We start from the raw sequence: 17,395 nt of genomic DNA, 5'->3' as shown, positions 1-17,395 counted from the left end.
TAACTCTAAAATCTTGTAAGTTAAACACATTTATTTGCTTAGAAAAGCAGGTTGAGACATCCAGCTTGTCATTAACAAAATTATTCTCATACAAATCACCACCATGTCGATGACAAATTGACTCAGATAAGCCAAGTAGTTTAATCAGTGAGACTATAAAGCTTGAAAGGTTTAAGCAAGGCTGTTTATGAAAATGTTTCTTCAGAGACAATATCCCAATTGCCACAGACTCAATTTTTACCTGAACAGAAGTGCAAAAATATAGACAAGACAAATTATATTTCCAGTTTTACTTTATTTTTTTAAAAGATGAATAAAAAAAAGTGATGGTCCACACTCAAAAAGTCGTATAAAGCAGCAAGGACAAAAACATAACATGAAACAGTCCGGTCTAACTCATCTCCACCCTGCATGGCCCACACTGGAGATTACCAATCTCAGAGGTTGCCATCAGCTCCTTCTGGATGGCAGTCTGGCCATACACTTGTTTCAGATGTGCTGCACTTCGCGCTAGAGGGCAAACCAGGCAGATAATCCAGCAAACAGGGGCCCCTGGGATTGGCTAAACAAATGCAACTGAATCCAGGCAGGAACGACAACAGGTTAGAGGGATCTCGTTTAGTCCAGCACTGGCAAGAGTGGATGCTTTGTGGTCCCAATAAAACATACATCTCCAGGTCTATCACTAAGGTACACTGGGCTTAACTCCCCTCTAATTTGCTTTTCTTAGTAGGGGGCTCTTATGAATTCTGATTGCTAGAACAGGGAACAGGTTGAGCAAAGACCGATCTGCATTGGGAAAATTATAACTGCTCCATGGTTAGACTACATCACCCACACCTGCGGTATGAGAACTGCTTACAGTCTAGTGAAAGGAGAGGTCATCAGCACAGAGCTATCCAATCAGACATGATTCAAGGTGAGCTGAATGTAGTCATATCACAGCTACAACTGCTTTTTACAGCCTGGAGAGGATTTCCTTTAATCACGCTAATTTGGAATTTAAAATACACCAATGGCTGACTTGCACCGCCCCCAACAGACAATCTAATTGGCTGGCGGGGGGGGCAAACCTGTCACAGGAGGCGCTTCTTATGAAAACAGGGGGGGGGGGTCTGCCATGTCAACAAGATCCGTGACTGTACAACAGAGGCAAATGTGACTGAACAATAACACTATGTACAGGCAGGTGAGGGGGTCAGTGTGTGCGCGTTGAGTTTAAGCACAGGCTAAGATCAAGAGCGGAACTTAGACATAAGCACATGTAAAAACATGATTTCAGTGACTATTGCACAATGAGTCGCCATGTCTTTCCACTGTTCTTTTAGTCGTTTTAAACCGCAGAACATCTGATCAAACATGGCAAGACATAATATTTCAAACACTGCTTAGGAGTACTAGTCAAGTTCTGGAGGATGAGAATTAAGTGATCATACAGACACACACTGACCCCTGATCTTCCTTCAGCACTCCCCCGTTCACAAACGCACAATGGGGTGTGGGAGAAGAGGGCACCTAACGCATTCTGTACTCTGAGGTCTTGGACACCTCACAGAGCTGACCTTTGAAGTCTATATCAACGGTGAAGTCCAGGTCTCTCTGCAAATGAAAAAGACATATAGAAACAGGTTAAAAGGAGGACACGGGATAAACACCCAGCTTTAAACCAAAGAACAGTATGGAACACCATGAGACAGAACAGAGAACTAATCATTTCTAGTTTGGGACAATTATACCCAGGAAAAATGGGAGGGGTAAACAGACTTACAAGACACTCAAACCAACAGACGGTAAAAAATAAAGGGTGAGATTGGAGACTAAAAAGCTGTCCTAACAAACTTAGACAGGGAGGTTTTTCCTCTTACGTTGTTTTTGACATTGGGCTTCATGTTGATGTTGCCGAAAATCTCCTCTCCAGTCTTCACAGTCAGATAGTCATCCAGGTAGAATACAGTCTGCTTCCAGTGGGTATAGGGGGACTCCGGACCTGGGGAAGAGAAACAGGACAGGTTTAATTACTTCAGGTAACAAAAAATATCCCTTAAATCAGATACTACAGAGCAGAAAGAGTCTCCCATTTATTCTCAATTATTGAGGACATGCGCTGTCATTACTATAGACGTTTATAAAGATTCAGTGAACAAATCTATTACAGTGGTGCAGACAGTTTACGGGGGGGGTTGAGCCTAGACTCACTGGTGGAGAAGCCTGTCCTCTTGTGACAGCGTGTGAACTCGATGTTGAAGTAGGTGACGAGAGCGTGGATGTAATCATTCCTTTTCACTTGCAGGCAGAAGGGTGAGGTGAAGGACAGGTCGTCGATCTTCACTGTGTAGATGTCCACCTCCTGGGGACAATGTAGAGGGAGGGGGCAACAACGTGAGACTCAGATGACAAGGCAAAATCCTGTTTGAACTGTTGGGATTAAGTGGAGCCGACACGAAAAGTCACAATAGGTTCAGTCAAGTAATTACATTTCAAGTGGGGTCACAGAACTGTGTGTATTGGGGGAGGCTGCTGAGTGTGATTGACTCACCTTGATGAGGCAGGCGCTGCTGACCAGCTGTTTGGGATCCACCACATCCACTAGGGGCTCCTTGATGGCCACCTCCTTGATGCAGGACATATCAAAACCGTACACATTCTCCCACCCTGTTACAGAGAAGATATGGGGTTACCACCACACCTGGGCAGATGGAAAGTTTAAAAATGAACTTGATATTAAATTGTCTGGGTATTAGTCTATCATTCAAAAAAACATGGTTAGCTTTGCTAGGTCTAGAAGTGCACACTTCAAAGTCCAGACTTGTTAGCTAGCTAGAGCAGATCTGACATGATAACTATAACAGGGGTGGCAGGTAGCCTAGAGATTACAGGCAAACCAGCAACTGGAGGGTTGACAGTTCCATTCCTGGAGGGTTGCTGGTATCAAATCCTAGATGTCACTGCGCAAGGCAATGAACTCCCCAGTGATCACGTGTGGCACCCCCCCCCAAAACTAACACATCTTCTGGAGTAGTTGGATTAAAAGCGACAGTGAAATTTGGGTTGGACCTTGTGCAATTGACTAAAATAGTGATTTTAATAAAAGCACAGAACAAGTAAATGTTATTTCCAGAATTGTTGCTGTAAAATATGCTTTTGGCTCCTTTGACTGACTCAACTGTGAGCATTCTGAATCTGCTTCGATAAGGGCCGCGACACTCCACAGAAACCAATGACAGAGCCCCTTTACTATCTCCACTCGAACCAAAAACATGGGTACAACGCTGGCCAATTCACACCAACTACATTACCCCAAAATTTAGAGGAATTCTCACAGTGGATTTTATAGTCCTTGTACTGCCTGTCCTCAATGGCTGTGACATACAGGGTAGCCCTGTCTGGGAAAATCAGGCCCTCTGGTTTCTGGGAGACAGAAAGAGAGAGGGAAAAGGAGCATGGCAGGTTAATACACTTAGGAATGACAGATTAGCAGGCTATTCAAAGACCTGACATATAGTGGCTGTGTGAAATCATGGCACAATGACTGCTTGTGGTGTGTGCACATCAGTCTGCGTGGGGTGTTGAGCCTCCAAAAGGAGGACGCCAACTCCAGACAGAAACTAATCCAATACACTTCAAAACTGCTGAATTTGATCCGACTGAATATTGTTACAGCACACGCATTTATCCATGGTAAGGAAAACAGTTGAGTTGGAGTTCACACCAGTGCTATATCTGAAATGTTCCCAATAAGTCAACCCAGCATAGTGTTTGGAGAGACCCACTGGAATGAGGATTACTTTATGGTCAATTCCACAGCAAGTCAGGAACTTAATCTCCTAAAAGCGTTGGCTATATGGCCAAACAGTTTAACACATGCCACTTGTTCCTAAAGATTTCAATATGGAGAAAGATGACAATTAAGCCTTTCAAACAAGCATTAAAGTCTATTCCAAAAAGTACTAATTAAATATACTGACAGGAACATACCAGCCACTTGTCCCTGGCGTAGATGACAGTGTTGAGCATTGACTCATAGAAGAGGCAGTAGCCCATCCACTCTGAGATGATAATGTCCACTCCCTCTACAGGGAGGTCCACCTCCTCCACCTTCCCCTTGATGATGGTCACAACTGAATGGGGGGGATAGGGATGAGTTACAACAAAATAGCCATACCACATGGGTGACAGAAAACTGAAGTGGCAGGGGGAAGTATTGACTTACTGTGGTCCATTTTGTTGGCTTTGACAATCTTCACAGCATAGTCAGAAATACTGCTGCACTCAATCTGAAAATACAAAAGCAGAGGAGAGCAGGCCTTTGAGTATCTCAAGTAATGACAACTAACCAGAACCATGGTGTCCTTTTGTGAACCCATCAAAGCAACTGAAGCCTACTGGGAATTAATGGGCTTTCTAGGTGTTCATTATAAAGCAAATAAAACAGGTCCTAGATAGATAGGCCATTTAGCAGACGCTTTTATCCAAAGCGACTTATAATATAATAATAAATGCCATTTAGCAGACGCTTTTATCCAAAGCGACTTACAGTCATGTGTGCATACATTCTACGCATGGGTGGTCCCGGGGATCAAACCCACTACCCTGGCGTTACAAGCACCATGCTCTACCAACTGAGCTACAGAAGGACCACAACTTACAGTCATGTGTGCATACATTCTACGTATGGGTGGTCCCGGGGATCGAACCCACTACCCTGGCGTTACAAGAGCCATGCTCTACCAACTGAGCTACAGAAGGACCTGATGCAAAGCATTCACATCTGTGAGATAAAAACAGGTATGCCTTACAATATGGTATGACAATGGGGACATGTCACACAAAGACTGGTGATGATGCATCACAAGTTCTGAAAGTACTACAGACTTGACAGTAAATGAGGTGTGAGTCTCCTCCCCGTTCACAAACAAGGTGGGGGTACTTACGCCTATGACTTTCTTAGCCCCGGCTTTGGCTGCAAACATGCAGAGGATGCCAGTCCCACTGCCCACGTCCAACACCACCTTGTCCTTGAACAGGTGCTTGTTGTGAAACATTGAGTTCCTGTAGGTCAGGGTACGCACCTCATCTTTCAGCATCTCCTACAGAGCAGGACATGAGATTAGTTAAGGCAACACTTACTGAAGTGAGTCACTCCAACTGGGATATATACACCTGCTTGAACATTTGACAATGTCCCACCAATCTCAATTGCATCATTGTATTTTTCAGATGTGCTGACCACAACTTGGTTTATAGCAGTGTGGCATGAGTCTTTACATTTCAGCCATCTTGGTTGTGGTACAAATTTCCTCACCAAATAAACATTTAAATGACATTTCTCCTTTTTTCAAAAATTACCTACCTCATGGATACCGAAGTGGGCATATGAGTCAAAGTAGTAGTCCTTAGAAGTCATGTCTTCTGCTGCAGGCTTGGCCGAACTCTCCCCCTGAGAAATCTCACCAAAAGAGATACCAGTCACAACCAACCCCAGACTGGCAATGACCAAATATATATATATATTTTTTTTTTTACAAATGAAGGTTGTCCAGCCAAACCAGTTAATACAGCCAGGCAAAACATGCCGATATAAAATTACCATTGAATATATGGTGTTTAGTATTGACTTTAAGTTTCTCAAAATTAACTTATGTTCATGGGAGAATACTTCAAACGATTTAGTTTAATTTGCGAGTACGAGTGTGGTGTTAAATTCACGTAGTTGTAGCTAAACCCAAGTTCAGTCTAGTGCATGAAGTATTATTTTTTTCTGAGTACAAAGGGGGGGAGAAAGCACATGGTGATTTAGGCCTTCACTTACTACATATAACGTTGAGTCACACTTTAAAAGGTAGAAACAGGTAATCGAATGGGGAGCACTGAACATTACGTTACAAGGGAGCTCCACTAATTAAATGAGCTATGCTTTATTCAAGGGTTGGCAGGACAAACTAGATAAATTTAGTTAAAGTAGTGGTTAATAACTCCTCCCGGGCTGCCGGCTAGGTAACGTTAGAAGCACAGATTAGAACTAACAAGTTAACACCTATGTCTAACAATTATTAATGCATGTAGTTAACGAAACGCATTTGATGGATTAAAACGGACCTTGGGCGACATAAAATGCCGGCAAAGTGAGCCAGATTTGCTTTGTGAAACGCTAGTTAGCATTGCTAACCTAGCACCCATGCGGTCTAACCCCGCAGTGCGAGCTAGCGATGGCTCACACAACATAATACTTCTGTCATTACTAATCAATTTAACAAATGTATTTATAATTCGGTGACTAGAATTATATGACAACCGCGTATAGACAGTAAGAGTTTGCTGTGCTAGCAAACACGTGACTACAAATGAATGAGCCTTGCTGTGTAGGGTGCCTGGCTAAAATGGATGCTTTGATAGTGAAGTGCGTGTGTTCTCTGAACTAACAGGCGCCGCGGCCTACAGTGACATTAGAAATATAGTTACTTTAGCTTAGTGAAAATACTTAGATTTCAAGCTACAGAAAGAAATTATACGTGGTTTAAAACGTGTTACACCGCTACTCGACCACACCACTGCGCTTACCTCCATTCTGTCCGTAGTCTCCGCCATTTCAATTCCGTGTGGGCATGGACGCAGACGTACAGTGGTATTAAAACGCACACCTTTGAGCCCCCACCCTTTGACGCAAAATACGGTTCCTGATTGGATCCGTGTTGCAGGCACCTCCCAAACGACAGCCCCAGTTTCGCATAAATATGTCTCATTGGTTCACACTTTAACCACAAATTCAGCTATGATTGTGGTTGGCTAAAACTGCTACAATTATGTCTCAGGAAAGGTTATTGGATTAAGATCTTTGCTTATTCGATCAAACAAACAAAATGTAGGCAGTGCTCGTCAATAACTAAGTATATGACCACTAGGGGCTCCCGAGTGGCGCAGCGGTCTTACGCTTCGAACACACCGACAGTGCCATTGCGCAAAATAAACCCAGAAAAAAGAAACGAATTACAAAAATCACCAACTTCAAACATCTGCTATCTGAGCAGCTAACCGATCGCTGCAGCTGTACATAGTCTATCGGTAAATAGCCCACCCATTTTTACCTACCTCATCCCCATACTGTTTCTATTTATTTACTTTTCTGCTCTTTTGCACACCAATATCTCTACCTGTACATGACCATCTGATCATGTATCACTCCAGTGTTAATCTGCAAAATTGTAATTATTCGCCTACCTCCTCATGCCTTTTGCACACAATGTATAAAGACTCCCCTTTTCTTCTACTGTGTGTCATGTTTGTCATTTATTATCATGTCTTGTCCCTGTGCTCCCCATGCTATTCGTTTCCCTCTGCTGGTCTTATTTGGTTCTTTCCCTCCTATGAGCTGTTCCTATTCTAATCATGTCTTCCCACACCTGTTCCCGATCCTTTCCCTGATTAGATTCCCTATTTATTCCTTTGTAATCCGTTCCTGTTCCGTCGGTTCCTTGCATGCTGTGATTGTTTACTCCATGTCTCTGTGTTTTTCTGTTCACACTGCTATGCTTTATCTTGGCCAGGTCGCAGTTGCAAATGAGAACTTGTTCTCAACTAGCCTACCTGGTTAAATAAAGGTGTTCTCAACTAGCCTACTTGGTTAAATAAAGGTGTTCTCAACTAGCCTACCTGGTTAAATAAAGGTGAAAAAACAACAACAAAAAAACAACGTCCCTTTTTCAGGACCCTGTCTGTCTTTCAAAGATAATTCGTAAAAGTCCAAATAACTTCACAGATCTTCATTGTAAAGGGTTTAAATACTGTTTCTCATGCTTATTCAATGAACCATAAACAATTAATGAACATGCACCTGTGGAACGGTTGTTAAGACACTAACAGCTTAGGCAATTAAGGTCACAGTTATGAAGGCCTTTCCACTGACTCTGAAATGCTCATCCGTGTGAACGTGCCTTAGGCATGCTGCAAGGAGGCATGAGGACTGCAGATGTGGCCAGAGCAATACATTGCAATGTCCATACTGTGGGACGCCTACGACAGCGCTACAGGGAGACAGGACGGACAGCTCAACGTCCTCGCAGTGGCAGACCACGTGTAACAACACCTGCACAGGATCGATACATCCGAACATCACACCTGCGGGACAGGTACAGGATGGCAATAACTGCCAGAGTTACACCAGGAACGCACAATCCCTCCATCAGTGCTCAGACTGTCCGCCAATGGCTGAGAGAGGCTGGACTGAGAGCTTGTAGGCCTGTTGTAAGGCAGGTCCTCACCAGACATCACCGGCAATGACGTTGCCTATGGACACAAACCCATCATTGCTGGACCAGACAGGACCGGCAAACACTGTCTCACTAGGGGTGATGGTCAGATTCATGTTTATCGTTTAAGGAATGAGCGTTACACCAAGGCCTGTACTCTGTTCAGGGACACATTATTCAATTTCTGTTAGTCACATATGTCTCAGTTGTTGGCAAGTCAGTTAAGAAAAATTCTTATTTACAATGATGGCCTACCCCAGCCAAACCCTAACCCGGATGACACTGAGCCAATTGTGCACCGCACTACAGGACTCCCAATCACGGCCAGTTGTGAGACAGCCTGGAATCGAACCAGGGTTTGTAGTGACGCCTCTAAGCACTAAGATGCAGTACCTTAGACCGCTGCGCCACTCCGGAGCCCCACTTGCAATTGCAAATGTTCTTATGCTGTCATGCAGGTGATAGAGGACCCAAAAGCGACTTAACAGAAACAGAGTTTATTCAAGTCCAAACAGGGAATAACAGAAATCCTCTAGTCTGTAGAGGGGAATAACAGGAGAAGCGGCCACAGACTGCAGGTCGCTTCGGGTAGGCGCAGGCCGTAGTTGACAGAGACACCTGCTCACACGCAGCATCTGATGAAGGCAAAAAACACGACAGGACAGGGCGATACACAATCACAGCAAAAACACGACAGGACAGGGCGAAACGCAATCACAGCATGGTGAATACTAAACAAGGAACCGACGGGACAGGAACGGAACACAAAGGAATAAATAGGGACTCTAATCAGGGGAAAGGATCGGGAACAGGTGTGGGAAGACTAAATGATGATTAGGGGAATAGGAACAGCTGGGAGCAGGAACGGAACGATAGAGAGAAGAGAGAGCGAGAGAGTGAGAGAGGGAGGGGGAGAGAGGGATAGAAAGAGGGAAAGAACCTAATAAGACCAGCAGAGGGAAACGAATAGAATGGGGAGCACAGGGACAAGACATGATAATAAATGACAAACATGACAGTACCCCCCACTCACCGAGCGCCTCCTGGCGCACTCGAGGAGGAATCCTGGCGGCAACGGAGGAAATCATCGATGAGTGAACGGTCCAGCACGTCCCGAGACGGAACCCAACTCCTCTCCTCAGGACCGTAACCCTCCCAATCCACTAAGTATTGGAGACCCCGTCCCCGAGAACGCATGTCCATGATCTTATGTACCTTGTAAATAGGTGCGCTCTCGACAAGGACGGGAGGGGGGAGGGAAGACGAACGGGGTGCGAAGAAAGGGCTTAACACAGGAGACATGGAAGACAGGATGGACGCGACGAAGATGTCGCGGAAGAAGCAGTCGCACAGCGACAGGATTGACGACCTGGGAGACACGGAACGGACCAATGAACCGCGGAGTCAACTTACGAGAAGCTGTCGTAAGAGGAAGGTTGCGAGTGGAAAGCCACACTCTCTGGCCGCAACAATACCTTGGACTCTTAATCCTGCGTTTATTGGCGGCTCTCACAGTCTTCCCCGCAGACAAAGGCAGACCGGTAATGAAGTCTAAGGCGATGTGAGACCATGGTCGAGAAGGAATGGGGAGCGGTCTGAGACGACCGGCAGGAGGAGAGTTACCCGACTTAGTCTGCGCGCAGTCCGAACAAGCAGCCACGAAACGGCGCGTGTCACGCTCCTGAGTCGGCCACCAAAAGCGCTGGCGAATAGACGCAAGAGTGCCTCGAACACCGGGATGACCAGCTAACTTGGCAGAGTGAGCCCACTGAAGAACAGCCAGACGAGTGGAAACAGGAACGAAAAGGAGGTTACTAGGACAAGCGCGCGGCGACGCAGTGTGCGTGAGTGCTTGCTTAACCTGTCTTTCAATTCCCCAGACTGTTAACCCGACAACACGCCCATAAGGAAGAATCCCCTCGGGATCAGTAGAAGCCACAGAAGAACTAAACAGACGGGATAAGGCATCAGGCTTGGTGTTCTTGCTACCCGGACGGTAAGAAATCACAAACTCGAAACGAGCGAAAAACAACGCCCAACGAGCTTGACGGGCATTAAGTCGTTTGGCAGAACGAATGTACTCAAGGTTCTTATGGTCTGTCCAAACGACAAAAGGAACGGTCGCCCCCTCCAACCACTGTCGCCATTCGCCTAGGGCTAAGCGGATGGCGAGCAGTTCACGGTTACCCACATCATAGTTGCGCTCAGATGGCGACAGGCGATGAGAAAAATAAGCGCAAGGATGAACCTTATCGTCAGACTGGAAGCGCTGGGATAGAATGGCTCCCACGCCTACCTCTGAAGCGTCAACCTCGACAATGAATTGTCTAGTGACGTCAGGAGTAACGAGGATAGGAGCGGACGTAAAACGTTCTTTTAGAAGATCAAAAGCTCCCTGGGCGGAACCGGACCACTTAAAACACGTCTTGACAGAAGTAAGAGCTGTGAGAGGGGCAGCAACTTGACCGAAATTACGAATGAAACGCCGATAGAAATTAGCGAAACCTAAAAAGCGCTGCAACTCGACACGTGACCTTGGAACGGGCCAATCACTGACAGCTTGGACCTTAGCGGAATCCATCTGAATGCCTTCAGCGGAAATAACGGAACCGAGAAAAGTAACGGAGGAGACATGAAAAGAGCACTTCTCAGCCTTTACGTAGAGACAATTCTCTAAAAGGCGCTGTAGAACACGTCGAACGTGCTGAACATGAATCTCGAGTGACGGAGAAAAAATCAGGATATCGTCAAGATAGACAAAAACAAAGATGTTCAGCATGTCTCTCAGAACATCATTAACTAATGCCTGAAAAACAGCTGGCGCATTGGCGAGACCGAACGGCAGAACCCGGTACTCAAAATGCCCTAACGGAGTGTTAAACGCCGTTTTCCACTCGTCCCCCTCTCTGATGCGCACGAGATGGTAAGCGTTACGAAGGTCCAACTTAGTAAAGCACCTGGCTCCCTGCAGAATCTCGAAGGCTGATGACATAAGGGGAAGCGGATAACGATTCTTAACCGTTATGTCATTCAGCCCTCGATAATCCACGCAGGGGCGCAGAGTACCGTCCTTCTTCTTAACAAAAAGAACCCCGCCCCGGCCGGAGAGGAAGAAGGCACTATGGTACCGGCGTCAAGAGACACAGACAAATAATCCTCGAGAGCCTTACGTTCGGGAGCCGACAGAGAGTATAGTCTACCTCGAGGAGGAGTGGTCCCCGGAAGGAGATCAATACTACAATCATACGACCGGTGAGGAGGAAGGGAGTTGGCTCGGGACCGACTGAAGACCGTGCGCAGATCATGATATTCCTCCGGCACTCCTGTCAAATCGCCAGGTTCCTCCTGAGAAGTAGGGACAGAAGAAACGGGAGGGATGGCAGACATTAAACACTTCACATGACAAGAAACGTTCCAGGATAGGATAGAATTACTAGACCAATTAATAGAAGGATTATGACATACTAGCCAGGGATGACCCAAAACAACAGGTGTAAACGGTGAACGGAAAATCAAAAAGAAATAGTCTCACTGTGGTTACCAGATACTGTGAGAGTTAAAGGTAGTGTCTCAAATTTGATACTGGGAAGATGACTACCATCTAAGGCAAACATGGGCGTAGGCTTGTCTAACGGTCTGAAAGGAATGTTATGTTTCCGAACCCATGCTTCGTCCATGAAACAACCCTCAGCCCCAGAGTCAATCAAGGCACTGCATGTAGCACCCGAACCGGTCCAGCGTAGATGGACCGACATAGTAGTACAAGATCTAGATGAAGAGACCTGAGTAGTAGCGCTCACCAGTAGCCCTCCGCTTACTGATGGGCTCTGGCCTCTTACTGGACATGAATTAACAAAATGTCCAGCAACTCCGCAATAGAGGCACAGGCGGTTGGTGATCCTCCGTTCCCTCTCCTTAGTCGAGATGCGAATCCCTCCCAGCTGCATGGGCTCAGTCTCAAAGCCAGAGGAGGGAGATGGTTGCGATGCGGAGCAGGGAAACACCGTTGATGCGAGCTCTCTTCCACGAGCCCGGTGACGAAGATCTACCCGTCGTTCTATGCGGATGGCGAGAGCAATCAAAGAGTCCACATCTGAAGGAACCTCCCGGGAGAGAATCTCATCCTTAACCACTGCGTGGAGTCCCTCCAGAAAACGAGCGAGCAGCGCCGGCTCGTTCCACTCACTAGAGGCAGCAAGAGTGCGAAACTCAATAGAATAATCCGTTATGGACCGTTCACCTTGGCATAAGGAAGCCAGGGCCCTAGAAGCCTCCCTACCAAAAACTGAACGGTCAAAAACCCGAATCATCTCCTCTTTAAAGTTCTGGAACTTGTTAGAGCAATCAGCCCTTGCCTCCCAGATAGCTGTGCCCCATTCTCGAGCCCGGCCAGTAAGGAGTGAAATGACGTAAGCAACCCGAGCTCTCTCTCTAGAGTATGTGTTGGGTTGGAGAGAGAACACAATCTCACACTGCGTGAGAAAGGAGCGGCACTCAGTGGGCTGCCCGGAGTAGCAAGGTGGGTTATTAACCCTAGGTTCTGGAGGCTCGGCAGGCCAGGAAGTAACAGGTGGCACGAGACGTAGACTCTGGAACTGTCCAGAGAGGTCGGAAACCTGAGCGGCCAGGTTCTCCACGGCATGGCGAGCAGCAGACAATTCCTGCTCGTGTCTGCCGAGCATGGCTCCTTGGATCTTGACGGCAGTGTAACGAGCGTCTGAAGTCGCTGGGTCCATTCCTTGGTCGGTTCCTTCTGTCATGCAGGTGATAGAGGACCCAAAAGCGACTTAACAGAAACAGAGTTTATTCAAGTCCAAACAGGGAATAACAGAAATCCTCTAGTCTGTAGAGGGGAATAACAGGAGAAGCGGCCACAGACTGCAGGTCGCTTCGGGTAGGCGCAGGCCGTAGTTGACAGAGACACCTGCTCACACGCAGCATCTGATGAAGGCAAAAAACACGACAGGACAGGGCGATACACAATCACAGCAAAAACACGACAGGACAGGGCGAAACGCAATCACAGCATGGTGAATACTAAACAAGGAACCGACGGGACAGGAACGGAACACAAAGGAATAAATAGGGACTCTAATCAGGGGAAAGGATCGGGAACAGGTGTGGGAAGACTAAATGATGATTAGGGGAATAGGAACAGCTGGGAGCAGGAACGGAACGATAGAGAGAAGAGAGAGCGAGAGAGTGAGAGAGGGAGGGGGGAGAGAGAGGGATAGAAAGAGGGAAAGAACCTAATAAGACCAGCAGAGGGAAACGAATAGAATGGGGAGCACAGGGACAAGACATGATAATAAATGACAAACATGACATATGCAGCTTTATTTGAACAGGGAAGCGTTGCAGTGGAGCCAACAGGCTAGGGACACTGAAGCAAATATGGTATCAGGGGGGGTCAAGGGATTTTAAGTCCAACAATGCTCTGGAAAACTGGCCCTAAAAGAGTCTGAACAGATCTTCAGTTGGAGGTTTCATCTGAAAGATGGAAATATTGACCACCACCTTTCCCAGAGGACGATAACACTCACAAAAATAGATAATTAACCTGACCATGACACATCATCAAATCAATGTCTTTCACATTACAATTGGTAATAAATAAGTTTTAAAAAATGGGTTGCATTGGTATCCTCAATATTAGGCTTTAGTCAAGTCCTTCATTTGTTAAGTATTTGCAGAAAGTGCAGAGCAGACATTATTGATGAGGCTTAGCAGTAGTACGAGCTAGTAACATTGAGCTTACTGCTATGACTAGAGGAAAGTTAGGCCGTCATTGTAAATATGAATTTGTTCTTAAGTGGTTTGCCTAGTTAAATAAAACTTAAATAAGATTTTTTTAAAGGTGAAAGGCAAAGGATGGACACATTTATATGGGGGGGCAAGAAACCAACTTACTTCAGTTAAAAAGCCAGACTACATTTATAAAACAATTGTATTATTTCTCTCAAATCTTTGTCATTAATATATAATAATAATATAATAATAAATTAAATTAATATGCCATGTAAAAAATGCACTTAAACTAATTTACATATGGCAGATTTTGTGTCACCCAAGGGTCCAATTTTTGTCACCCAAGGGTCCAATTTTGAGATGAGCAAATCGTCAACATTCCACCAATCAGGTATTGTGTTTGTCGTGAACAAAATTAGTGTGAGAAATAATAGTGAAATCAGCAGTTCGCCATCAAAATAAAAGTCCTCCATTGAAACTGATTCAAACTGATAAAAATAGTATAGTCATGGCACAATTGGACTAGATAATTCAACAAAAAAAGGTTGGATATATATATAATTGTATTTATTTTTTACCCCTTTTTCTCCTAATTGGTAGTTACAGTCCTGTCCCAACGCTGCAACTTCCGTACGGACTCAGGAGAGGCAAAGGTTGAGAGCCGTGCGTCCTCCGAAACACAACCCAACCAAGTCACACTGCTTCTTGACACAACGCCCGCAAAACCCGGAAGAACCAATGTGTCAGAAGAAACATCTTACACCTGATGACCGTGTCAGCGTGCATTGCGCCCGACCCGTCACAGGAGTTGCTAGTGCACAATGTGACAGGAACATCCCTGCCGGCCAAACCCTCCCCTAACCTGGACGACGCTGGGCCAATTGTGCGCCGCCCCATGGGTCTCCCGGTCGGAGCCAGCTGTGACAGAGCCTGGACTCGAACCAGGTTCACTAGTGGAACAGCTAGTGCCTTAGGCCACTGCGCCCCTTAGGAGGCCTCTGTTATATATATATCTTTAGATAGATATATATATATAATTGCAATTCAGAATTGCATTGGGGGCATACTTATATATACTGTTCAGCCTAACCTATGGATTTTGCACCTATGAAATGATGTATCAACCTACTCAGTGACACCCACAGAACACATCTATGTAGAGTTTACACAAATATTAGCATCTTAGCTCTTATTGCAGGATTTTGATTGTGGGAAATCCCCTTTCCAGTCGGTCTATTGTGTGTATTGGCCATTCACATTGAACTGTACAGCCCAACCTATGGATTGTGTACCCATTAAATGGGATATCAGCCAACTCAATGACACTTACAGAACACAACTGTTAAGTGTCTACACAAATATCCGCGTTTTAGCTCTTATTGCAGGACTCTGAAACCACTCAAATGAGCAACATTAAGCTCACCAGTCAATCTATGTCTATTGAACATTCATATTGCAATGTACAGATTAACCTATATTTTGCACCTATGAAATGGGGTATCAGCCTACTCGGTGACACCCACAGAACACAACTATGTAGAGTTTATACAAATATTAGCGTCTTACCTCTTATTGGGGAATGTTAACTGTGGGAAATCAGCTCACTATACAGCCTATTGTGCCTATTTAACGTTCATATTGGACTGAGCCTAAGCTATAGATTGTGCAACCATGCGCCTACTCGGTGACAGCAACAGAACACAATTATGTAGAGTTTACACAAATATTTGCGTCTTCAATGACCATTTAAAGCTATTTTTCCCAGTTGGATCTAGTTTTTTCTGAGTTCCCAGTTGTCTTGATCAGTCGGAAATGTCCAGCATTATGCCGCATTCAAGAAATCTCAGACTTCCGAGTGTTCAAGACAACTGTGGAACCCGGGAAAAAATGATCTCCGATCATCATCAAACTCGGAATTCCAAGTCGGGAACTCTGGCCTTTTTCTAGAGCTCCGACTTTCCCGACCTGAAGATCACTGACATCATGTGTCATGTTTTGTCTTATATTGTCTTGTCATTTTGCTTTTCCTTCTGTTCGTTTTCCCCCTGCTGGTCTTTTTAGGTTCGTTCCCCTTTTTCTCTCTCCCTCCCTCTCTCTCTTCTCTCTATCGTTCCGTTCCTGCTCCCAGCTGTTCCTATTCCCCTAATCAATCATTTAGTCTTCCCACACCTGTTCCCTATCTTTTCCCCTGATTAGAGTCCCTATTTCTCCCCTTGTTTTCCGTTTCTGTCCTGTCGGATCCTTGTATATTGTTCACCGTGCTGTGTCTTTGTATCGCCCTGTCGTGTTGTGTTTCCCTCAGATGCTGCGTGGTGAGCAGGTGTCTGAGTCTGCTACGGTCAAGTGCCTTCCCGAGGCAACCTGCAGTTTATTATCGAGTCTCCAGTCAGTTCTCGTGATTACGAGTGGAATTGTTTTTTATGCTTTATTTACCGCTCCGATTTGTCTAGGAGTATTGCTATTTCCTTAAACTGGATTAAAGACTCTGTTTTCGCCAAGTCGCTTTTGGGTCCTCATTCACCTGCATAACATCATGATTTGACCTTGTTTGTTTCTGTGTTCCCAGTTGAACCATACATCTCAGCGGAGGGAGAGAGACATGGTCCCTGCTCTCTCCTTCCTTTCCTCAGGTGAGACTGACCAGAGAGGGGGAACACCGTTTTTCACCTGATGGCAAAACTCGAGTCGCTCTGGCTCTGTATCTGCCTCAAGCACAAATTCATGTTGTTCCTACAACCAAATAATGTGAATATTCTTCAGTATTAAAAAAATCTGCTAATAATAATAAAAATGCATGGCTATTGATACACTTGGCTACTCATTCAATGCAGCTGCAACGCAAGTCTCCTGACCCCTCCTGTCTCAGCCTCCAGTATTTATGCTGCAGTAGTTTATGTGTCGGGGTGCTAGGGTCAGTTTGTTATATCTGGAGTACTTCTCCTGTCCTATTCGGTGTCCTGTGTGAATCTAAGTGTGCGTTCTCTAATTCTCTCCTTCTCTCTTTCTTTCTCTCTCTCGGAGGACCTGAGCCCTAGGACCATGCCCCAGGACTACCTGACATGATGACTCCTTGCTGTCCCCAGTCCACCTGGCCGTGCTGCTGCTCCAGTTTCAACTGTTCTGCTTTATTATTATTCGACCATGCTGGTCATTTATGAACGTTTGAACATCTTGGCCATGTTCTGTTATAATCTCCACCCGGCACAGCCAGAAGAGGACTGGCCACCCCACATAGCCTGGTTCCTCTCTAGGTTTCTTCCTAGGTTTTGGCCTTTCTAGGGAGTTTTTCCTAGCCACCGTGCTTCTACACCTGCATTGCTTGCTGTTTGGGGTTTTAGGCTGGGTTTCTGTACAGCACTGAGATATCAGCTGATGTACGAAGGGCTATATAAATAAATTTGATT

At 45.5% G+C, this 17,395-nt stretch overlaps 1 protein-coding gene across 4 annotated transcripts; it reads right to left on the bottom strand.

Annotated features, from left to right (window-relative positions):
- Nucleotides 1–275: 275 nt before the first annotated feature.
- Nucleotides 276–6,628, bottom strand: prmt1 (protein arginine methyltransferase 1). Of its 4 annotated transcripts, none has more exons than XM_046306690.1 (10): nt 6,559–6,628; nt 5,351–5,437; nt 4,932–5,087; nt 4,211–4,274; nt 3,976–4,118; nt 3,297–3,408; nt 2,537–2,652; nt 2,197–2,347; nt 1,866–1,987; nt 276–1,599 (listed from the first exon to the last, which is right to left on the bottom strand). In XM_046306690.1, exons 1-10 carry the CDS (start codon nt 6,583–6,585, stop codon nt 1,516–1,518), a joined length of 1,062 nt encoding a protein of 353 aa, XP_046162646.1. In that variant the 5' UTR covers nt 6,586–6,628; the 3' UTR covers nt 276–1,515. The 4 variants fall into 4 exon arrangements, with proteins under 4 accessions (XP_046162646.1, XP_046162648.1, XP_046162645.1 ...); XM_046306692.1 differs by having other exon boundaries at nt 3,321–3,408; XM_046306689.1 differs by having other exon boundaries at nt 5,351–5,446; nt 6,559–6,618.
- Between the last annotated feature and the right edge of the window lie 10,767 nt (nt 6,629–17,395).

This window comes from Oncorhynchus gorbuscha, linkage group LG16, assembly GCF_021184085.1.
Source record: "Oncorhynchus gorbuscha isolate QuinsamMale2020 ecotype Even-year linkage group LG16, OgorEven_v1.0, whole genome shotgun sequence".
Classification (NCBI taxonomy): Eukaryota; Metazoa; Chordata; class Actinopteri; order Salmoniformes; family Salmonidae; genus Oncorhynchus; species Oncorhynchus gorbuscha.
Note: the sequence above shows the minus strand (reverse complement) of the source record. Positions and strands in the feature narration are given on the sequence as shown.